At 37.6% G+C, this 16,492-nt stretch overlaps 1 protein-coding gene across 1 annotated transcript in view; it reads left to right on the top strand.

The window, feature by feature from the left end:
* LOC120536743 (signal-regulatory protein gamma-like) overlaps window positions 1-16,492 on the top strand; it is a 35,175-nt gene that overhangs the window by 3,682 nt on the left and 15,001 nt on the right. The window contains exons 2-3 of the mRNA XM_039765219.1: window positions 10,506-10,561; window positions 10,707-11,039. Coding sequence (XP_039621153.1) covers window positions 10,522-10,561; window positions 10,707-11,039 — 373 coding nt within the window. The 5' untranslated portion in view covers window positions 10,506-10,521. The remainder of the gene's footprint in view (window positions 1-10,505; window positions 10,562-10,706; window positions 11,040-16,492) is intronic.

The raw sequence follows: 16,492 nt of genomic DNA, 5'->3' as shown, positions 1-16,492 counted from the left end.
GCGACCAGTAAAAAATACATTAAAAATGGTATTTGATGAGGGATTAACGGCCATAATTTAATAAATATCCCTGTCATTAGTTGTTTCGAGAAAAAAATGCCAACCCATGACTTATAAAATGAACTTACGTGTTATTAGTGTTCTAACTAGCAAATAATTTCATGTTAAAAAAAGAAAGAGAGAGAAATTAGGATGATAGTGATCTTGATTTAAACTATTTACGTAGCTCTAATCATATTAACTATAAACCCATGTTAGAATATGATAATTCTGCAGTGGTTTCACCTATAGATGTGCACTATATCAACACTATAGTAATGGACCAAAGTCTCACTAAAAGGTCTGGACAAAGCAGGATCAACACAAATAACTTGATTGCTATTTCAAGATGCCCCAACATTCTGATGTGGTTGTGTTCTTCTTGGGACTTCAGTATAGCTTTGCTAAATGTTAGAGTGCTAGCCATTAAGACTTTTTACATTAACAATCTTTTTAGTGATAGGAAATTAGATTCTCTTGCATTGAGTGAAACATGGTCCAATAGTGATGGTGTGGTAGTGGTAATTGAAGCAGCACCTTTGAAAAATAATTCATTTTGCAAAGGTATAAAAAGGTATTGGTTTAGTGAATATTTTCTCAAGCCAACTAAAGTGAAAGATACCAGATTTGGTACTTTTGGATCTTTTGAGTATCTTGCTGTAGCTATTCAAGAATCAGCACAGTCTCTTGTATTGACCAAAATATACTACATCCTTTATTAAGGATTTCTAAAACTTCAAAGTCAAAGTGAACTTTATTGTTCACTTGGTATCCATAATAATAGCTAATTACGATAGATTCCTAATTGTAATAATCCATCCATCCATTATCCAACCCGCTATATCCTAAGTACAGGGTCACGGGGGTCTGCTAGAGTCAATCCCAGGCAACACAGGGCGCAAGGCAGGAAACAAACCCCGGGCAGGGCGCATACACACATCCACACACTAGGGACAATTCAGAATCGCCAATCCACCTAACCTGCATGTCTTTGGACTGTGGGAGGAAACCGGAGTACCCGGAGGAAACCCACGCAACACGGGGAGAACATGCAAACTCCACGCAGGGAGAACCCGGGAAGCGAACCCAGGTCTCCTAATTGCGAGGCAGCAGCGCTACCCACTGTGCCACTGTGCCGCCCTAATTGTAGTAATAATAATAATAATTAATGAAAAGGGAATTTCAGTTTTACTGTGGATATTCAGTGTGACCCTAATGGAAGAGAATTAATTTGTTGCATTCCTTTGATCTTTAGGCAGCATGTCAGCCAGCCTACACATAAGGGAAAGCACAAACTGCATTTAATTATTTCAAAAGTATTAAATGTTAACATGAGGCAGGTTGTGGAAATCAGTATATATACTGATCTGATATCTGATATATTTCTATTTATATAGAAACACCAGTCACTATTAAAGAGCAGTGCATTGTTAAAAAAGCAGTACTTTGATAAATCCACAGCTTCTAGATATTTCTAATATTATAAATAATCAATCCAAATTTTCTGACTGCCCTAGCACAGCCAGCAATTTAACCAGTAAGATGGAATACATTTTTTTTAAAGGTGAGAGCTACAGTCGACATAGTAGCCCTTGAAAAAATTGTTAAGAAATCCTTCAGCACTAAAGTAAATACCCTGGAAAACTTGTAGACTGTTGGATGTTAAGATGAAAAGGGAACAAGGTTGAACTTAATAGAAGATAAACCAAATTAATAGTACACTATGAAATATTAAAGGCACATATAGTGGAGTACAATAAAGTAGTCACCCTTGAAAGGCAGTCTAGTTTTTCTAAAATTTTAACTGATCATGCAGAAAACCCATTGACCATCTTCTTAAACCCAGTTCAGCCAATAAAATGCCTCCTGTATGCTTCTAGTGAAACTTTTGTGAGGCTTTTGCCACAATTTTTTCCAATACAAAATTAAGGATGTTAGAAGTAACATAATACATCCAATCAAAATTAGTCTTGCCCAAATTAATATCTTTCTGATACAGAAATAAACAAGCATCATCACAGAGAAATTCCACAGCATCTCAGGTAGACCAGTCGAATTTAAACAACCTACGGTAAATCTGAGCAATAACATCTAATAATAGACTCGCTGGTGGAGCAAGCTTCCCACCTTCATCTTTTCTGCTTAGTCCCTTACCTTTTAAACAAACACTTCTGAAGACCCCCCACTTCAGCAGGTACCTATAACTGATATGCTTATTAATGCTGTTTTGAATTGGGGTTCTTTCATGTAAGGCAACAATATGATTTCTGTAGTTAAGTTCATTTAGCTGATGGTTTTTTAAATGAATGATGCACAATATCAAATACTCAGTACAAATATAAATGCGCCCTGTTATCCATTCTTAAATAATATAAGATGCCACACACATAATGACTGAACAAACATTGAGGCCAAATATCTGAGGTCTCATGGCTGAAGAGTTTAAATTACCATTCAATGAATGGGCACTGTGAGTCTTCTGTTGTAGATTTGTGTGACAGTAATTAACCTTTGCTTTTTTTTTCTTGTGTAACTATCAGAAAGTATAGGATTCAGTTCAGGCACAATAATGTTTGACATCTCTCTCATTAATGACCAGAAAAGGTCTTATGTATGCTGAACACTAAAATGGAATGTATGTCATACAGTTTTTGATAATATTAAAATTGCAAAAATGGAATACAATTGTTACTTGAGGGCATATAACCTTTCAAGTAAAGTTAATATCACCAGGGATACATTTTGCAGAATGCAACAATTACAAACACAAAATTAATACGGATTTCGCTAATTAACGGTTTTACGCATTCATTTTTTCAATGATATTCCTCCATACCATCGCCATTTTCTTAGTAACTGTGTTGCTTCCTTTTTGTCAAATTTGCAGATAGTCTTCACATACTTTCACCAGCACCTCTTGCTTGCTGACATTCTCTCTGTTTTAGACCGCGGTTGATCGGCTGTTCAGTGACCTCTCCTAAGGGCTTATAAATTTTGATGTGAACATGCGTTAATCCACATCAACCTATCTAGGGTTGTATAAACCGATTAAAATCTGGTAACATGGAACCAGCTAATCTGCTAGTGTGAAATTGTGCTAAAGCAAGCCGAACTTCACTTTGAGATACAGGATTATTTAATCGTGTTTTCTGGAACAGACCCCTGCTTAACTGGAGTTTAATTTTTTTTCTGTCCACTCTGGCCATTTGCTCTGATCATCACATTGTCATTTAGACAGTTAAAAAAAATTCTACATTTAAGGACTGTTTATCTCTTTGTTTTATATCCTTCTTATGTAAGTATGCATTGTTTATATTTTGTACACTTCATTAATTTTTTTATCCAAATTTAATTTGTTTTTCTTTGCATGTATCTACTTTAACATGCAGTAAAACACTTTGAGTTACTTTCTTTGTATGAAAATGTTCATATAATTAAATGTTGCAAGAAATAATAATAAATTCAGCTCAGATATAATACAAGTCACACATTTTTGAAGTTCAATGGTAGGTAGTATAACTGATGTGCAGTAATTCTTCAATAATTTACTAAGAAAAGATATATTGCTACTCACTAAGTTCAGTCTTGTACAAAAAACTAGAATATTCATTTGCCTGATAAGTCACCTGTAAGCTCCTTAATCATTGCAGCTGTACAGTAGTTTCTGGTAAGCGGGGTAGTGTTCCGTTAGCTTTCCCAAAGGTCAAAATGTAGCAACAAAACATATTTAGCATTTCCATAACAATGAATAGCAAGACCTTGGCATTGTTTCATTCAGCTCTCCAGGTACAGATTTCCCTTGAATCCTGAGTCTGTCTTCTTCATTTAACCAGTGACTTTTATGACCAGGCTCATTCTAGCATTTCAGTAACTGACTTTGTAAGAATCCACCTGAAAATCTTGTGTGTACATTGCACAGTCAATAACTTGTGGTCTCAAGATTTTACTTGTGCTCATAAAAATCTTGTTGCGCTAGATAAAAAACACACAGCTTTTTGGGACTTCAGGGGCTCTATTTAAAATAGCCTAAGTGGGGTGTGGGTGATTGACTAACCAAAAGCATGATGGAAGAAAAAAACAAAGCTGCTTGCAAGTAACTGAACATGACAACGTCACATTATAAATTTAGTTATACATTAATTGTAAAGTTGTCTGCTGTATAATGTTATGGCCTAGAACAGTTGGGGAGCTCACAATAAATGTTGGGGAGTGAGCCAGGCAATCCTGTTTAATGAAAACAAAACAAAAATGTTATTACTAAAGTAAATAGTACAATAACTTGGGCACTCCATGCTTAGCAGTAGCTTTCAATATTATCTCAGTTGCTTCAGGTACCTTGGGAGCTTCTTCCACCTTGGCTTCTAGGTCCAAAATGAGATTTGCCTTCTTTGGCGTGACACTTTTTATCTGGTCCCGACAAGAAGGGGTGGGTGATTCTTCAGGCATTACAGGTGGGGGTCAGTTTTTACAGGGATTGTTTTCCGTACTGCAGATGGTAAAGAAAGGACTGTTATCAACAGTGCCTCCTCTTGGTTTGGGGTGGTATCACTTAACCTTACTTAAACCTTGAACTTAATGCCCAGGTGCACGTGCATGACACTATGTAATGGTTTATTCCATTTTTATTAAACTGTTGTTAAAGTGTAAAAGGGATGCTACATTAAACTAAAATTAAATCAATGTTCATTCAAAAGCCAACAACGTAGCACAATAATTTTAAGACAAATTTATTTTACTCTCCAACATGTAACAGACCAGTTTTGTTGCTGTTGATACATTTGAAAACTGAGAAAAACTCTTGCTGTGGTAGTGAGGAGTAAAAAAAAATAAGATTTGTTTTTGTAATATTAAAAAAAACAAGGTTGACTGGATAGAGTTAAGCACATGCAGGCTACTGTATTCAACTGATACAATTTTCAGCTGGAACATGCACTAAAAAATATGGAATAAACTGCATGTATCCCAAGTAGGGATTGGTCCAATTTTCAGGAATCTTTCAAAGTGTAAAATGAAGATTGTATGAGGAACATCTCCTTAAAAAAATTGTGTGTCTCTGGAAACCCAGACTTTTTACTTATATACAAACTTTCACAAGAAATACTGTATATACTAAGATGCAGTGAACCTGTGTGCTTCAGACATTCAAAGAGACTGGCAGTGATATTGTTTGTTATTGTTTCTACATGTGCTTGGAGTAGCAAAAAAAATAAAAGATATAAATATGTACAACATGGTCAAAACAAATGGACTTACCATTGTGCCTACTTTACTAGACAGGCAATTTGCTCTTCTAGTCAATACATGATTTTTATTGGATTCTTACTTATATATTTGTTTTTTGTACAGCCCTAATGTGTAGGATGGCCAGAACAAAACAACATAATATGAAGAGTGTGTGGTTCTTCACTTTCTTTGATAACTGTACATCAGTCTGTTCATGTTAACAATGCGACATATACAGTATATCATCCTGCAAGGTCTCCTGTCTGTTTGAGGCTATGTGTTAAACAGCCACACGTCCCGTAGCTTTTCCAGTTGAAAGAGAAGCTCCATGCAGCACGCAACCTATTTTTTGAAAAACAAAATGGCTTTCTTATTGGACAGAAATCTTTACTCTTAATTGATGACAATATAAACTATTCAAGCCAAAAACATGTATATGGTGCTTATCTGAAAGTAATGTGTGAATGTAAGATGGTAGTTTAAATAACCTACAATTTTTATTTGTACACACAGAGTAATGTAAGCCAGATGTTACATTGAAAATTAGTACCTGAATTTTCCAGCCCTTCTAACCAACTCAGTATTTTACTTCCTTGGTCTATTTCTTTATATCAAGCTAGATTTACATTTAAGGATATCTCAGAATGAATTTTAAATGCTTTTGGCCTTTTCAGATATCTGAAAATTAAAATGAGTTTCTTTGCAATTCAATACATCTTCAGCACATTTTGATACATCTCAAAATGCATTCTTTCAGTGAGATTTCTGGTCTACTTGTATCTCTGTATATTCTAAAAGGATACTTGGATATCTTGAAATAATTTGCTGTCTTGTTAAAGGTATCTTAAAATGCATCCAGTGTATCTTGAAAATATTTTTAAGATGTATCAAATAAACTAGAAGCCCATTTTAAGATATTAGTAGATGCAAGAGTAAATGTGAAGATATTTGAAATGCATTTTAAAATAGCTTGATTACATTTTGAATTGTCCTAAACTAACTTCCCATAAATTTAAGCAATCTCTATTCATTTTAAGATATTTTAAAAAAAGTAGTCCCATTGAAAACATGGGCAGTTTTACAGGGAGTTATTTTGAGATGTCTTGCATTTTATTTGAAATCTCTCAAAATGCTTTGAAACTTTAAGATATCTGGAAATGGTTTTGATAAATATTAAAACATTTCAATATAGATTGTAAGCCACTAGGAGGCGTACTGCCACCCTAACCCCCAGACACAGACAGGCAGGACACAAATTCACGCAACACCCATGTTTATTTACAGTTTGTGCACACATTACTAACACCGCAATATACAGTCCGTTCCCTTACTTGCCACCAGTCCATCTGCCTCCACTCCTCCTCAGGCTTTGTCTCCTTCCTCCTGACTCTGGCCCCTCAATGGAGTGAGGCGGCTCCTCTTATTCAGGTCCCGGGAGTGTTCCAGATGGCTCATCACTATTACCTGGAATCACTCCCAGGTGTGTTGGAGGTCCTCTACAGGGCTATGTATCTTCCCCTGGCAGCCTCCACAGAACCCAACAGGGCTTCACCAAACTCCATTTCCTGACATGCCCTGCAGGAATCAGTGGTGCCACAGCTGCTCAGGAGAGCTGCCCTCTAGTGTCCCAGGGGAGGTAATGCCCTTTCCCCTGGTCCTTCCACCCTGTTGGCATCCATATATATATATATATATATATATATATATATATATATATATATATATATATATATATATATATATATATATATATATAAAAAATATATTAGAGAGAGAGCGCTAAGAATAGAGATAGATAAAGATATATATATGTGTGTGCACACACTCTTACATACACACACTTTGAGTTTTCTAGGAGATATAGGAAAATGCATTTGACATAAATTGAATTATAGATACCTGAAAATATGTCTATTTCAAGATAAGATATCTTACAGTGCATTTCCAGACCTGCTATCTCTAAGTGCTGATTTAGCTTTCCATAGCACTTTGCTGTATACATGCTAAACACTGTGTAACAGAATCTATTACAGTTTCAAGTAAAATGACTAGCATAGCCTGGAATGAGATATTTGGTCAGTTGAACATTTCCATTGGCACGAGTTTCACCAGAATGGTATATAGGTAAGGGTAAATCCTAAAGAAAAACTTCAGGCGAGACTGGGATGCTGGCCTTAGAGTTTTAAAGAAAAAGGCAATATCTGAAACCTTTAAATAAAATGAAAAGATTAAAATAATCAAAAAAACATAGACATTGGACAGAAGATGACCTGAAAAGCATATTATGGTAAGCTTTCTGGCGTCCTCTTTTCTCTGTTGCACATGATACTGGTATTTGCCATGTATTTAAGGAAGAAGCCATCTGAGGACCTGTAAGGCATTTGTTTCTCAAACTACAGACTCTGATGTCCCTGTCCTCATAAATGGAGTTGTACATGTGGACCTTCTTCTTTTTCTATCCTCTTTAGGTCCAGTTTTCTCTCTTCTCTCAAGATGGTAATAGACCCCTTTTATATGAAATCTTAAGTTTCTTGGTAGTCTGTTGCATGGAATAACCTTCATTCTCCCAACCTCTGTCACAAAGCAGAGTTGGAACAGGCTGTTACTACACCCTCTGAAGTACTTAGACAATATTACACTGTAGAAAGTTGTAAATTCTAGTGATAATGGCAAGAAAATGAATAATTACCAAATGAAATGACACAGAGCATTATTACCCTTAGAAGTGTATGCCTTTCATTTAGAGAAATTGCAAAAAAAAAAAAAAAAAATCAAAATGTCGTTGAGCATAGTGGTGTCCTACTCAATCCAAAGACAGCTGGAATCTGGAAGAAACTCTGATAGGAAGAGATCTGGCAGACCCAAAGTCACAAACCAATCAAAAGACAAGTATCTGAGGGTCACCAACTTGTGTAATCACAGGCACCTCGCAGCACAACAACTTCAAGTACAGCTTAACAGTGGTCCAAAAAGGCAAGTCTCAGTTTCTACTGTGAAGAAGAGACTTTGTGCTGCAGGTTTGACAGAGCAAGTTGCAGTAAGAAAGACTTTCCTTAAAGGACACAATAGGGCCATGAAGTACTGGCTGTGGACGACTGTAGACTGGAAAAAAGTCTTATGGACAGATGAACCCAAATTTGAAATCCTTGGTTTATCACACAGGGTGTTTGTATGCCGTTGAGTTGGTGATAGTGATGGTTCCTGAGTGTGTGACCCCAATTGTCAGACACGGAGAAGAAAGTGTGATGATCTGGGGTTCTTTTGCTGGAGACAGAGTTGGTGACTTTCAAAGAGCAAACAACATTCTGAATCAAAAGGATTACCACAGTTTGGCTGTTATATCAGCAAAAGGTGACTAATTTTGATTAATTAAAAATTTTAATAAACTTACTGATTCCTTTAATTATTTTATTTGCCATTGTTTATTTGTTCTGTGCTTTGATTTCATGAAATATTTAAACATTAAACTGCACGCACTTCCATAAAAACTAAAAAAACTGGATTATTCTAAAACTTTTGACTGGTGGTATATGATTTAATATTTTATGATTCCATATTAAAAGATTTTTTTTTTCCAGAATGAAATAAAGTTATTTTCTATCCCACTTAATCTTCAAATTTTGAAGTTTTTGGCACGAGATAGGTGACAGTTTTGGATAGGCAACTACTGTATGGCAGGGCACAGTTGTGTGTTCACACACATTCACTAATATTTGGGGCCTACAATTACTCCAACACTCAAACATACAAATACCTAACTTAAAAAAAAATTGTCTATTGCTGTTGTCCCCAACTCTTGATTAATATAACTGTATTATGTAGTGCTGCTTTAGATCCATTTCACAATACACTTCCTATGTTTGTGAGCTTGCAGCTCTTAGACCCTCATCTGTTTCCTGAGTGGAGCATGAATGTTTTAGTTGTGGTTATAAGGTTAATTAAAGAGGTTCAGATTGCCTCCCACTTGTACAGAACTCTGGTTATTTGCAGCATACAATGACATACACACTTGCAAGTAGATTTATCAATTGCCTAATTGCAGGAATTTCAGACTTTCTGTGGAAAATGAAACCCTGTGCTTGCACAAGAGACTATTGTAAGCATAGTCTCTTTAGAACAGACAAAAACAGATCCAAGATGAGAAGTGAACAATTAACAATTTAATACACAACAACAAAGCAACTTGCTTTGCGACCCATTGTCTCGCTTAAATAGTTTGCAAAAAAGTAGAATAAACTATCCAACAGGAAAGTGTACAGATATACAGTACTTCTTGTTATGCAAGTGATATGGACTGCCAGCCAAGAAAAGACTGACTATGCAGTATGGCCCTCTGAGAGAATATTTGTGTTTCATGTATGTTTGTGCTTTATTGTACTGAATTTGTAATAGTTAAATAGCACACTGAGATTTTAAGTGCAATATGGTTTATAAAGAAATTACACCAGAGAATCACTTGCATCACCAATGGCTTTAATGCAGAAATATGGAAACATTTGCAATATATGCTTGTAAACCTGTAAACTGTCCGACATGTCAATTACTGCTCTTGATTTAGCTTCAGAATCTTTTAGCACAGCACCAAATGGTCCAGGTCTGTTTAGGAATAACGTGGTGGTGCTTGGTTAAAGGTGCTAACTTGCACTTTCAGGAAATAGACAGGATTTTTAATGGTCTCCCTATGTTCGTATGATTTTCTCTATCTAGTATCTAAGTACATGTTTAAGTTAGGTACATTGCTCCTCTTTGGGGAATACTTTCCACTGAATGAGAGTTCCCAGAAATGGATTGTATATTTCAGGCTATAGTCTGTCCTGTCAGGAAACAGCCTTAGATAGCATAATAAAGTGAGTTCAGGGAAAGGAATGGAGACTTAGTAGGCTGTGTGTTTTGATATAATGTTTTCTAAGAATTTTCACACACATACACATAGATGTGTGCACACAAACTAAGATATGTTCATATTTGCATTTGTCAGTATTTATTGTTATATTGTTATTTTTATTTATTAGAGAATAACTAAAATAGCAATCAGAAATAGAAAATGGGTCAACTGCATGTGAGAATGAATTACATACCCAGTCAACAGTAGTCAATGCATAGTCTTCTATAGAACAGTTTTACATTTCAGTTGTATTACAAATAATAATAACAAAAAATCATGTGAACCTTGTCTGGACTGGTGCATTTATAGAACAGCCTCTACCTCCTAAATACATTGTTGGCACTTATGTATTTTGCAGGAAAAAATGCAGTTGGATGGTGTTGGCACTTTGTTTGACCTGTCTGTCCACCGTGTGTAAGTACTGTCTGAAAATTTAGAATTTCTTACTTGAAGTGACTATATTTGAGTCTTAATATTTCTGTAAATAACATTAATCTGAAATGTGTTTTCTCTTTCTGTCTTTTTTTATTTTTTTTTTTATTTTTCCCTTTCCCATCAGTGGCATTTGAGCTGAAATGCAAGCCTGATGTTCTACATATCACTGTGAACAAAACTGCTGAATGTCATTGTGCTTTGCAAAATATATTAAAAACTCCACTAAGAAAAAATGTTTGGACCAAAGGCAACATTACACTTTATAACTACAGCTCTTCTGCAGCACATCATAGTTGGGCAGTGGACTCCAGACACCAATTACTTATGGAGGAAATAAAACATGGGAACCTGATCTTGAAAATCAGAAATACTCAGATATCCGACAATGGAACCTACAAATGCATAGTCCTTTTTGATGAAGCCTACCGTGACGCAGAAGTCCATGTGTTTTTGACAGGTAAAGTGACTCATGATCAATGGTATCTTTTTATACTACATTTCTATTATCTTGTAGAGTTTACTTCAAAGTTTAATGAGATACTTGGAAAAACTGACCATTTTACTATAGAATATACTATATATTGTAAAATCTTAAAAAGTAAATACATTATTGTCCCAAAGTATTTATAAGTATGTATTTAATTGTAATTATTTAGTAAGAGGACAGTGTCCTGATCTTTCGCCACAAACAGTATAATGGCAGGTTACAAAATAAAACACATGCAAGGAGGGCTCACTTCACAGTATAATTTAAAGTCAAAGAAACAAAATACAGCTGCCCCACTGGGCCTTACATGTCCTTTTTTATTAGGTGGTGTGGTTGTTTGCCTACTTATCCATCACCCAAGGATCACACAGGTAGTCATAACTCTGGACTGTAGCTCTGTTAGGGAGTCCCAATTCTTCTTCCAACTCTAACCTTTAGAAACCTCTCATCTGAACTCTCTGACAAAGCCTCAGGATTACTTTTAGAGGCAAAGACAGCTAATCTTTTATCTCTGGGACAACTGGCCAGAACTCTCACTAGTATTGTTTCCTCACATTAGAACTCTTAATAGGCTTAGTTTCCAAATCAGCCTCTATGCTGTCCTCTGTGGCACAGTGCTTTTCCTTCATTCTGGGACTGCAGTATATGACTTATATCAGTCTAAGGTCCATCTGCTGAACTTTACAGCTTCTCTCTTTCTCTGGTAAGAGCTACTTACATTTCAATATCCAGAACAAAAATCTTCTTCACGAGGGACGTTTGTTGTCATTTGTCCACCTTCTATGGGTGCACCTTCCTATTTTAGTTCTGAGGGACCATATGTAAAAAGACATGTCAAAACTGACATGCTTATGCTTAGTTGCTCTGTGCATATCAGTGTTCATTTCTGTGTGTTGTGGCAATTCCCTGCAAGACAACTGTTTACTAGCCTGTTGAGGCTGTTATCCCAGGAGAAATGTTACAAGCTGTCTACCTCATCATTGTATATTACTAGTTGTAATGGCATGTCCTGCTCTTGTCTGTGCAAAGCTGGTTTTGATATTGGATGGCGTGCAAAAGAACAGTGGTAAAATGGGTAAATTACTTATGTTTACATGCTTCTATGTGTAGATGTAAACTATGTGCTTTAATATCTGTTATATACGGTATATAGTTGCATGCTTTTGTAACCCTTTATTGAATTAAATTACATATTTAAGCAGAAAATATGCCCTTATACACAATATTTTGAGTAAACACTTTATCTTCTTTTGGATTAGTATTCCTTGCCTTTGTGCATCAAACTTTTAATTTTGCTTGAGGTTGCTCAAGACCAAGTAATATAATGCTTTGCCTTGTGTAAAAACTAGCAACAATAAATAAACACCAAAAATTATATAAACTTGCCAAGCGATGGTGGAGAAGGAAATGGCATGGTGCTGGTGTGCCAAAATGTAGTATGAAAATAAATGCAGCAACAAGGTTATAAACACACACATATCACACCAAAATCCGTATTCTGTATGTGGATTCTCCAAATTGGAGTTTTTGGTGTTTTTATTACTATCTACATATTCACTGTTTTCATTTTTACTTGTTCAGCAACTTTAATCTTGAACATATATTCCCAAGTCCAGTATACCAAAGTTTGTAAAATCTAAATTGTCATCAATAAGCCATATATACTGTAGATGCAATATAATATATATTATTATATGGCCGCCCTGCTGTAGTTCCTCCATTCTGCATAGATAGGCCCTAGTGCTTCTTAACACTGAGTTGTATTAAAAGAAAATGGATGCATGGATTCAGAATTCATCAGAAACTTTTTTTCCTTTTTTGCTGTAAATATTTATATACCAGTAATGGCATACTGCACGATAACGTGCAGTGAATACACTTGACTTGAGCATTCCTAGTTTTCATCCTCTTTCTCTGTACATTTAGCATTCATTTGCTCAGAGGTTGATGTGCTTGCTGCTTGGTGAGCAGCTCTTCTTTTCTTCACCCTAGCGGCCCACTGCTTCTCTTCTTTTGTCGGAATCTTTTCACGTTAAAACTGATTAAGTTAGTTTTTGTGTTGGAATTACTTAGTACATTTTGTTTAATCTTTCACTTAAGCTGGCACTTCAGTCTTCAATCTGCCTCAAGAATGATTACAGTCATTAGTCAGATTTGAACTGTTTAACTCTCAATCCATCTGCAATAAAGCCACACTGATTGAAGAACACATCAGGGAGAAAGGACTTGACTTCATGTGTCTGACAGAAACATGGAACCAGTCAGAGGTTTACTCTGCCCTAAATGAAGCCTGTCCTCCTGGCTACAGTTACGTGGAAGCAGCTCGCAGCACTGGGCGTGGTGGTGGCTTAGCTATCATCCACCGTCAGGATTTGGGGTTGTCCCGTATCTTGATACCTGCAACATCCTCCTGCGAGTGCTTTGCATTTAAATGTAAGCCTCCTTTTCCCATGACTGTTCTCCTTATCTATCGACCTCCAAAACCCAACTCTGCCTTCATCCCGGAAATGACTGATCTTCTCACAACACTCTGTGCTACCTCTGCCAACATCATAATTCTAGGAGATATAAATATTCATGTTGACAATCCCACAGGTTATCTCACTGCTGATTTCCTTGAGCTATTGGATTCTCTTAATCTACAACAACATGTTGATGTCCCCACACATTCCAGGGGTCACACACTTGACCTGGTCATTTCAAATTCTGCCTTAATCAGTAACTTACAGGTATATGATCTTGGTATTTCAGACCACAAAGTAGTGTCAATGGAGCTGCCCATTCTTTCCCCCCATATCAAACTAAAACGACAGATACATTTCAGAAATCTGAAGAACATCAATGTTGATGCCTTGGCCCTGGACCTTAAACTTCTCTCCTCTGACCCTACCAGCTCCCTCTCTGTTGCTGACCTTGTGGACTTTTACAACCAGTTCCTGAGCAGTCTCCTGGACTTCCATGCCCCCTTAACATCCAGGTCCGTCTCATTCTCGTGCTCAGCACCTTGGTACACCTGCGAACTGCGAAAAATGAAGAAGGCTGGCCGTGTCCTTGAGCGGCGGTTCAAGGCCTCTGGGCTGACTGTCCACAAACAGGCTTATAGGGAACACAAGAGGGCGTATGCAGAAGCTCTGAAGGTTGCACGGTCCAGGTTCTATTCCATCATCATCAGCAACAGTTCCAGGAACCCCAAAAAACTTTTTTCAACTATAAATCACCTTCTCAAACCTCCTTCACCTGCCCACTCTGAGGCCACCGATGAGAGGTGCAATATGCACATAAATTTCTTCAAACAAAAAGTTGATAACATCCGCTTACACCTCTCCACCACGGATATCCTGCCCCCAGCTGTCGACCTACTGTCTGAGACTGTCCAGCCCCTTTGCTCCTTCTCTGTTGCCACACGGGAAGAGGTGGAGGATGTCATCAGGAAAATGAAACTGTCTCCCAGTTCCCTGGACCCTTTCCCCTCAGCTTTACTGAGGGCCAACGTCTCTGCCGTCTCTCCACTTATCACCAGGATCATAAACCAGTCCCTTTTGGTTGGCCATATTCCTTCTTCACTAAAAACTGCTGTGATCAGACCCTACTGAAAAAACCCACCCTGGATTCTGAAGTTCTCTCCAATTATAGGCCCATTTCCAATCTTCCATTTCTCTCTAAAGTTCTGGAAAAAATAGTTGCAACTCAACTTCATGACCACCTCAAACTGAATAATCTGTTTGAAAAGTTTCAGTCTGGTTTCCGCCCTGGCCATAGCACCGAAACAGCCCTGGTCAGGGTCACCAATGATCTTCTGATAACAGCAGATACTGGTTCCCCTTCTTTACTCATCCTCCTTGACCTGACAGCTGCTTTTGACACAATAGACCACAACATTCTCCTTCACCGCCTGAAATACACCATTGGACTCTCTGGAAATGTTCAAAATTGGTTCACATCTTACCTGACCGGCAGAACTGAGCACGTCGCCCTGGGCAGCACAAAATCTCATACCCACAACGTCACTTGTGGTGTCCCACAGGGCTCTGTGCTAGGCCCCATCCTTTTTACCATCTACATGCTCCCCCTTGGAAATGTCATTAGCAGACATGGTTTATCTTTTCACTGATATGCTGATGACACTCAGCTTTACCTCAGAACTACCCCCACCTCCTCTACTGCTCCTCTGCCAATCTCTACATTGACTACCTGCCTGGAGGAGATAGAGGCGTGGATGAGGCTCAATTTTCTTCAGCTAAACAGATCCAAAACAGAAGCCATCTTAGTTGGCACATCACACCATCTCCGCTCTTCTACCATCACCAGTATCACTTTCGCTGGCCAAAACATTCCCCTTTACACATCTGTCACCAATCTGGGTGTTAAAATGGACCCTCAACTCACCTTTGACACCCACATCAAACACCTCTGTAAGTCTTCCTTCTACCACCTCAAGAATATTGCTAAACTCCGACCAACTCTCACCCTGGAAGATGCAGAGAAGCTCGTCCATGCATTTGTCTCCTCCAGGTTGGATTACTGTAATGCGCTACTCATCGGGATTCCTGGCAAGAGTATTCAGAGACTCCAGTATATTCAGAATTGCGCTGCCAGGATCCTGATGAGGGTGCGAAAGCATGACCATATCACCCCAATCCTGAAAACCCTTCACTGGCTCCCTGTTCCACTCAGAATTGATTTCAAGGTCGTTTTCCTCACCCATCAGTGCATCTATGGACATGCCCCCCTTTACTTACAGGAACTCCTTACCCCTCATACCTCCTCACGCACTCTCCGCTCTGTACACACTAACACTCTCCAAGTCCCTAGAACCAAGCTTCGCAGTATGGGTGATAGGGCTTTTTCATCTGTGGCGCCGAGACTGTGGAACACCCTCCCTGACTACCTGAGAGCCCCACAGTCGACTAATGTTTTAAACGGAATCTAAAAACTCATCTTTTTAGAAAGATATTTTGTTAAAGCATACATAGATTTTCTTGTTTTATTATGTTTGTTTTTACTATGTAGCACTTTGAGATTTCTAAAATATGAAGTGCAATATAAATAAAATTTATTATTATTATTATTATTAAAGATATGAAGTGGTGGGGGAAGTGACCGGAAGGTGGTAGGGATAAGAACGGCCCCCATACTCCTGCACCGCACATATGCATGCGCCGCACTGCTGCCCTGCTGCGTGCTGCCGAGAGTTGATTCTACAATAAAATAAAATAAAAATAAAGAGTAATAAAAATCATCACCCCGAAAGCGGTTAGTAGACGTCACATAGTATATGTGATTCAAATTTCAGGTCAATAGGTGAAACGGTTTGCGAGCTACAGGTGATTTAAAATCCTGGATAGACAAACGAACAGCCACGGAAGCGTATTATATATAAAGATGTAAAATGGGATTGTATTCCGACATGTGATGCACACATA

Source organism: Polypterus senegalus, chromosome 10, assembly GCF_016835505.1.
Source record: "Polypterus senegalus isolate Bchr_013 chromosome 10, ASM1683550v1, whole genome shotgun sequence".
NCBI lineage: Eukaryota > Metazoa > Chordata > Cladistia > Polypteriformes > Polypteridae > Polypterus > Polypterus senegalus.
This window is presented reverse-complemented; position numbering and strand designations above follow the sequence as displayed.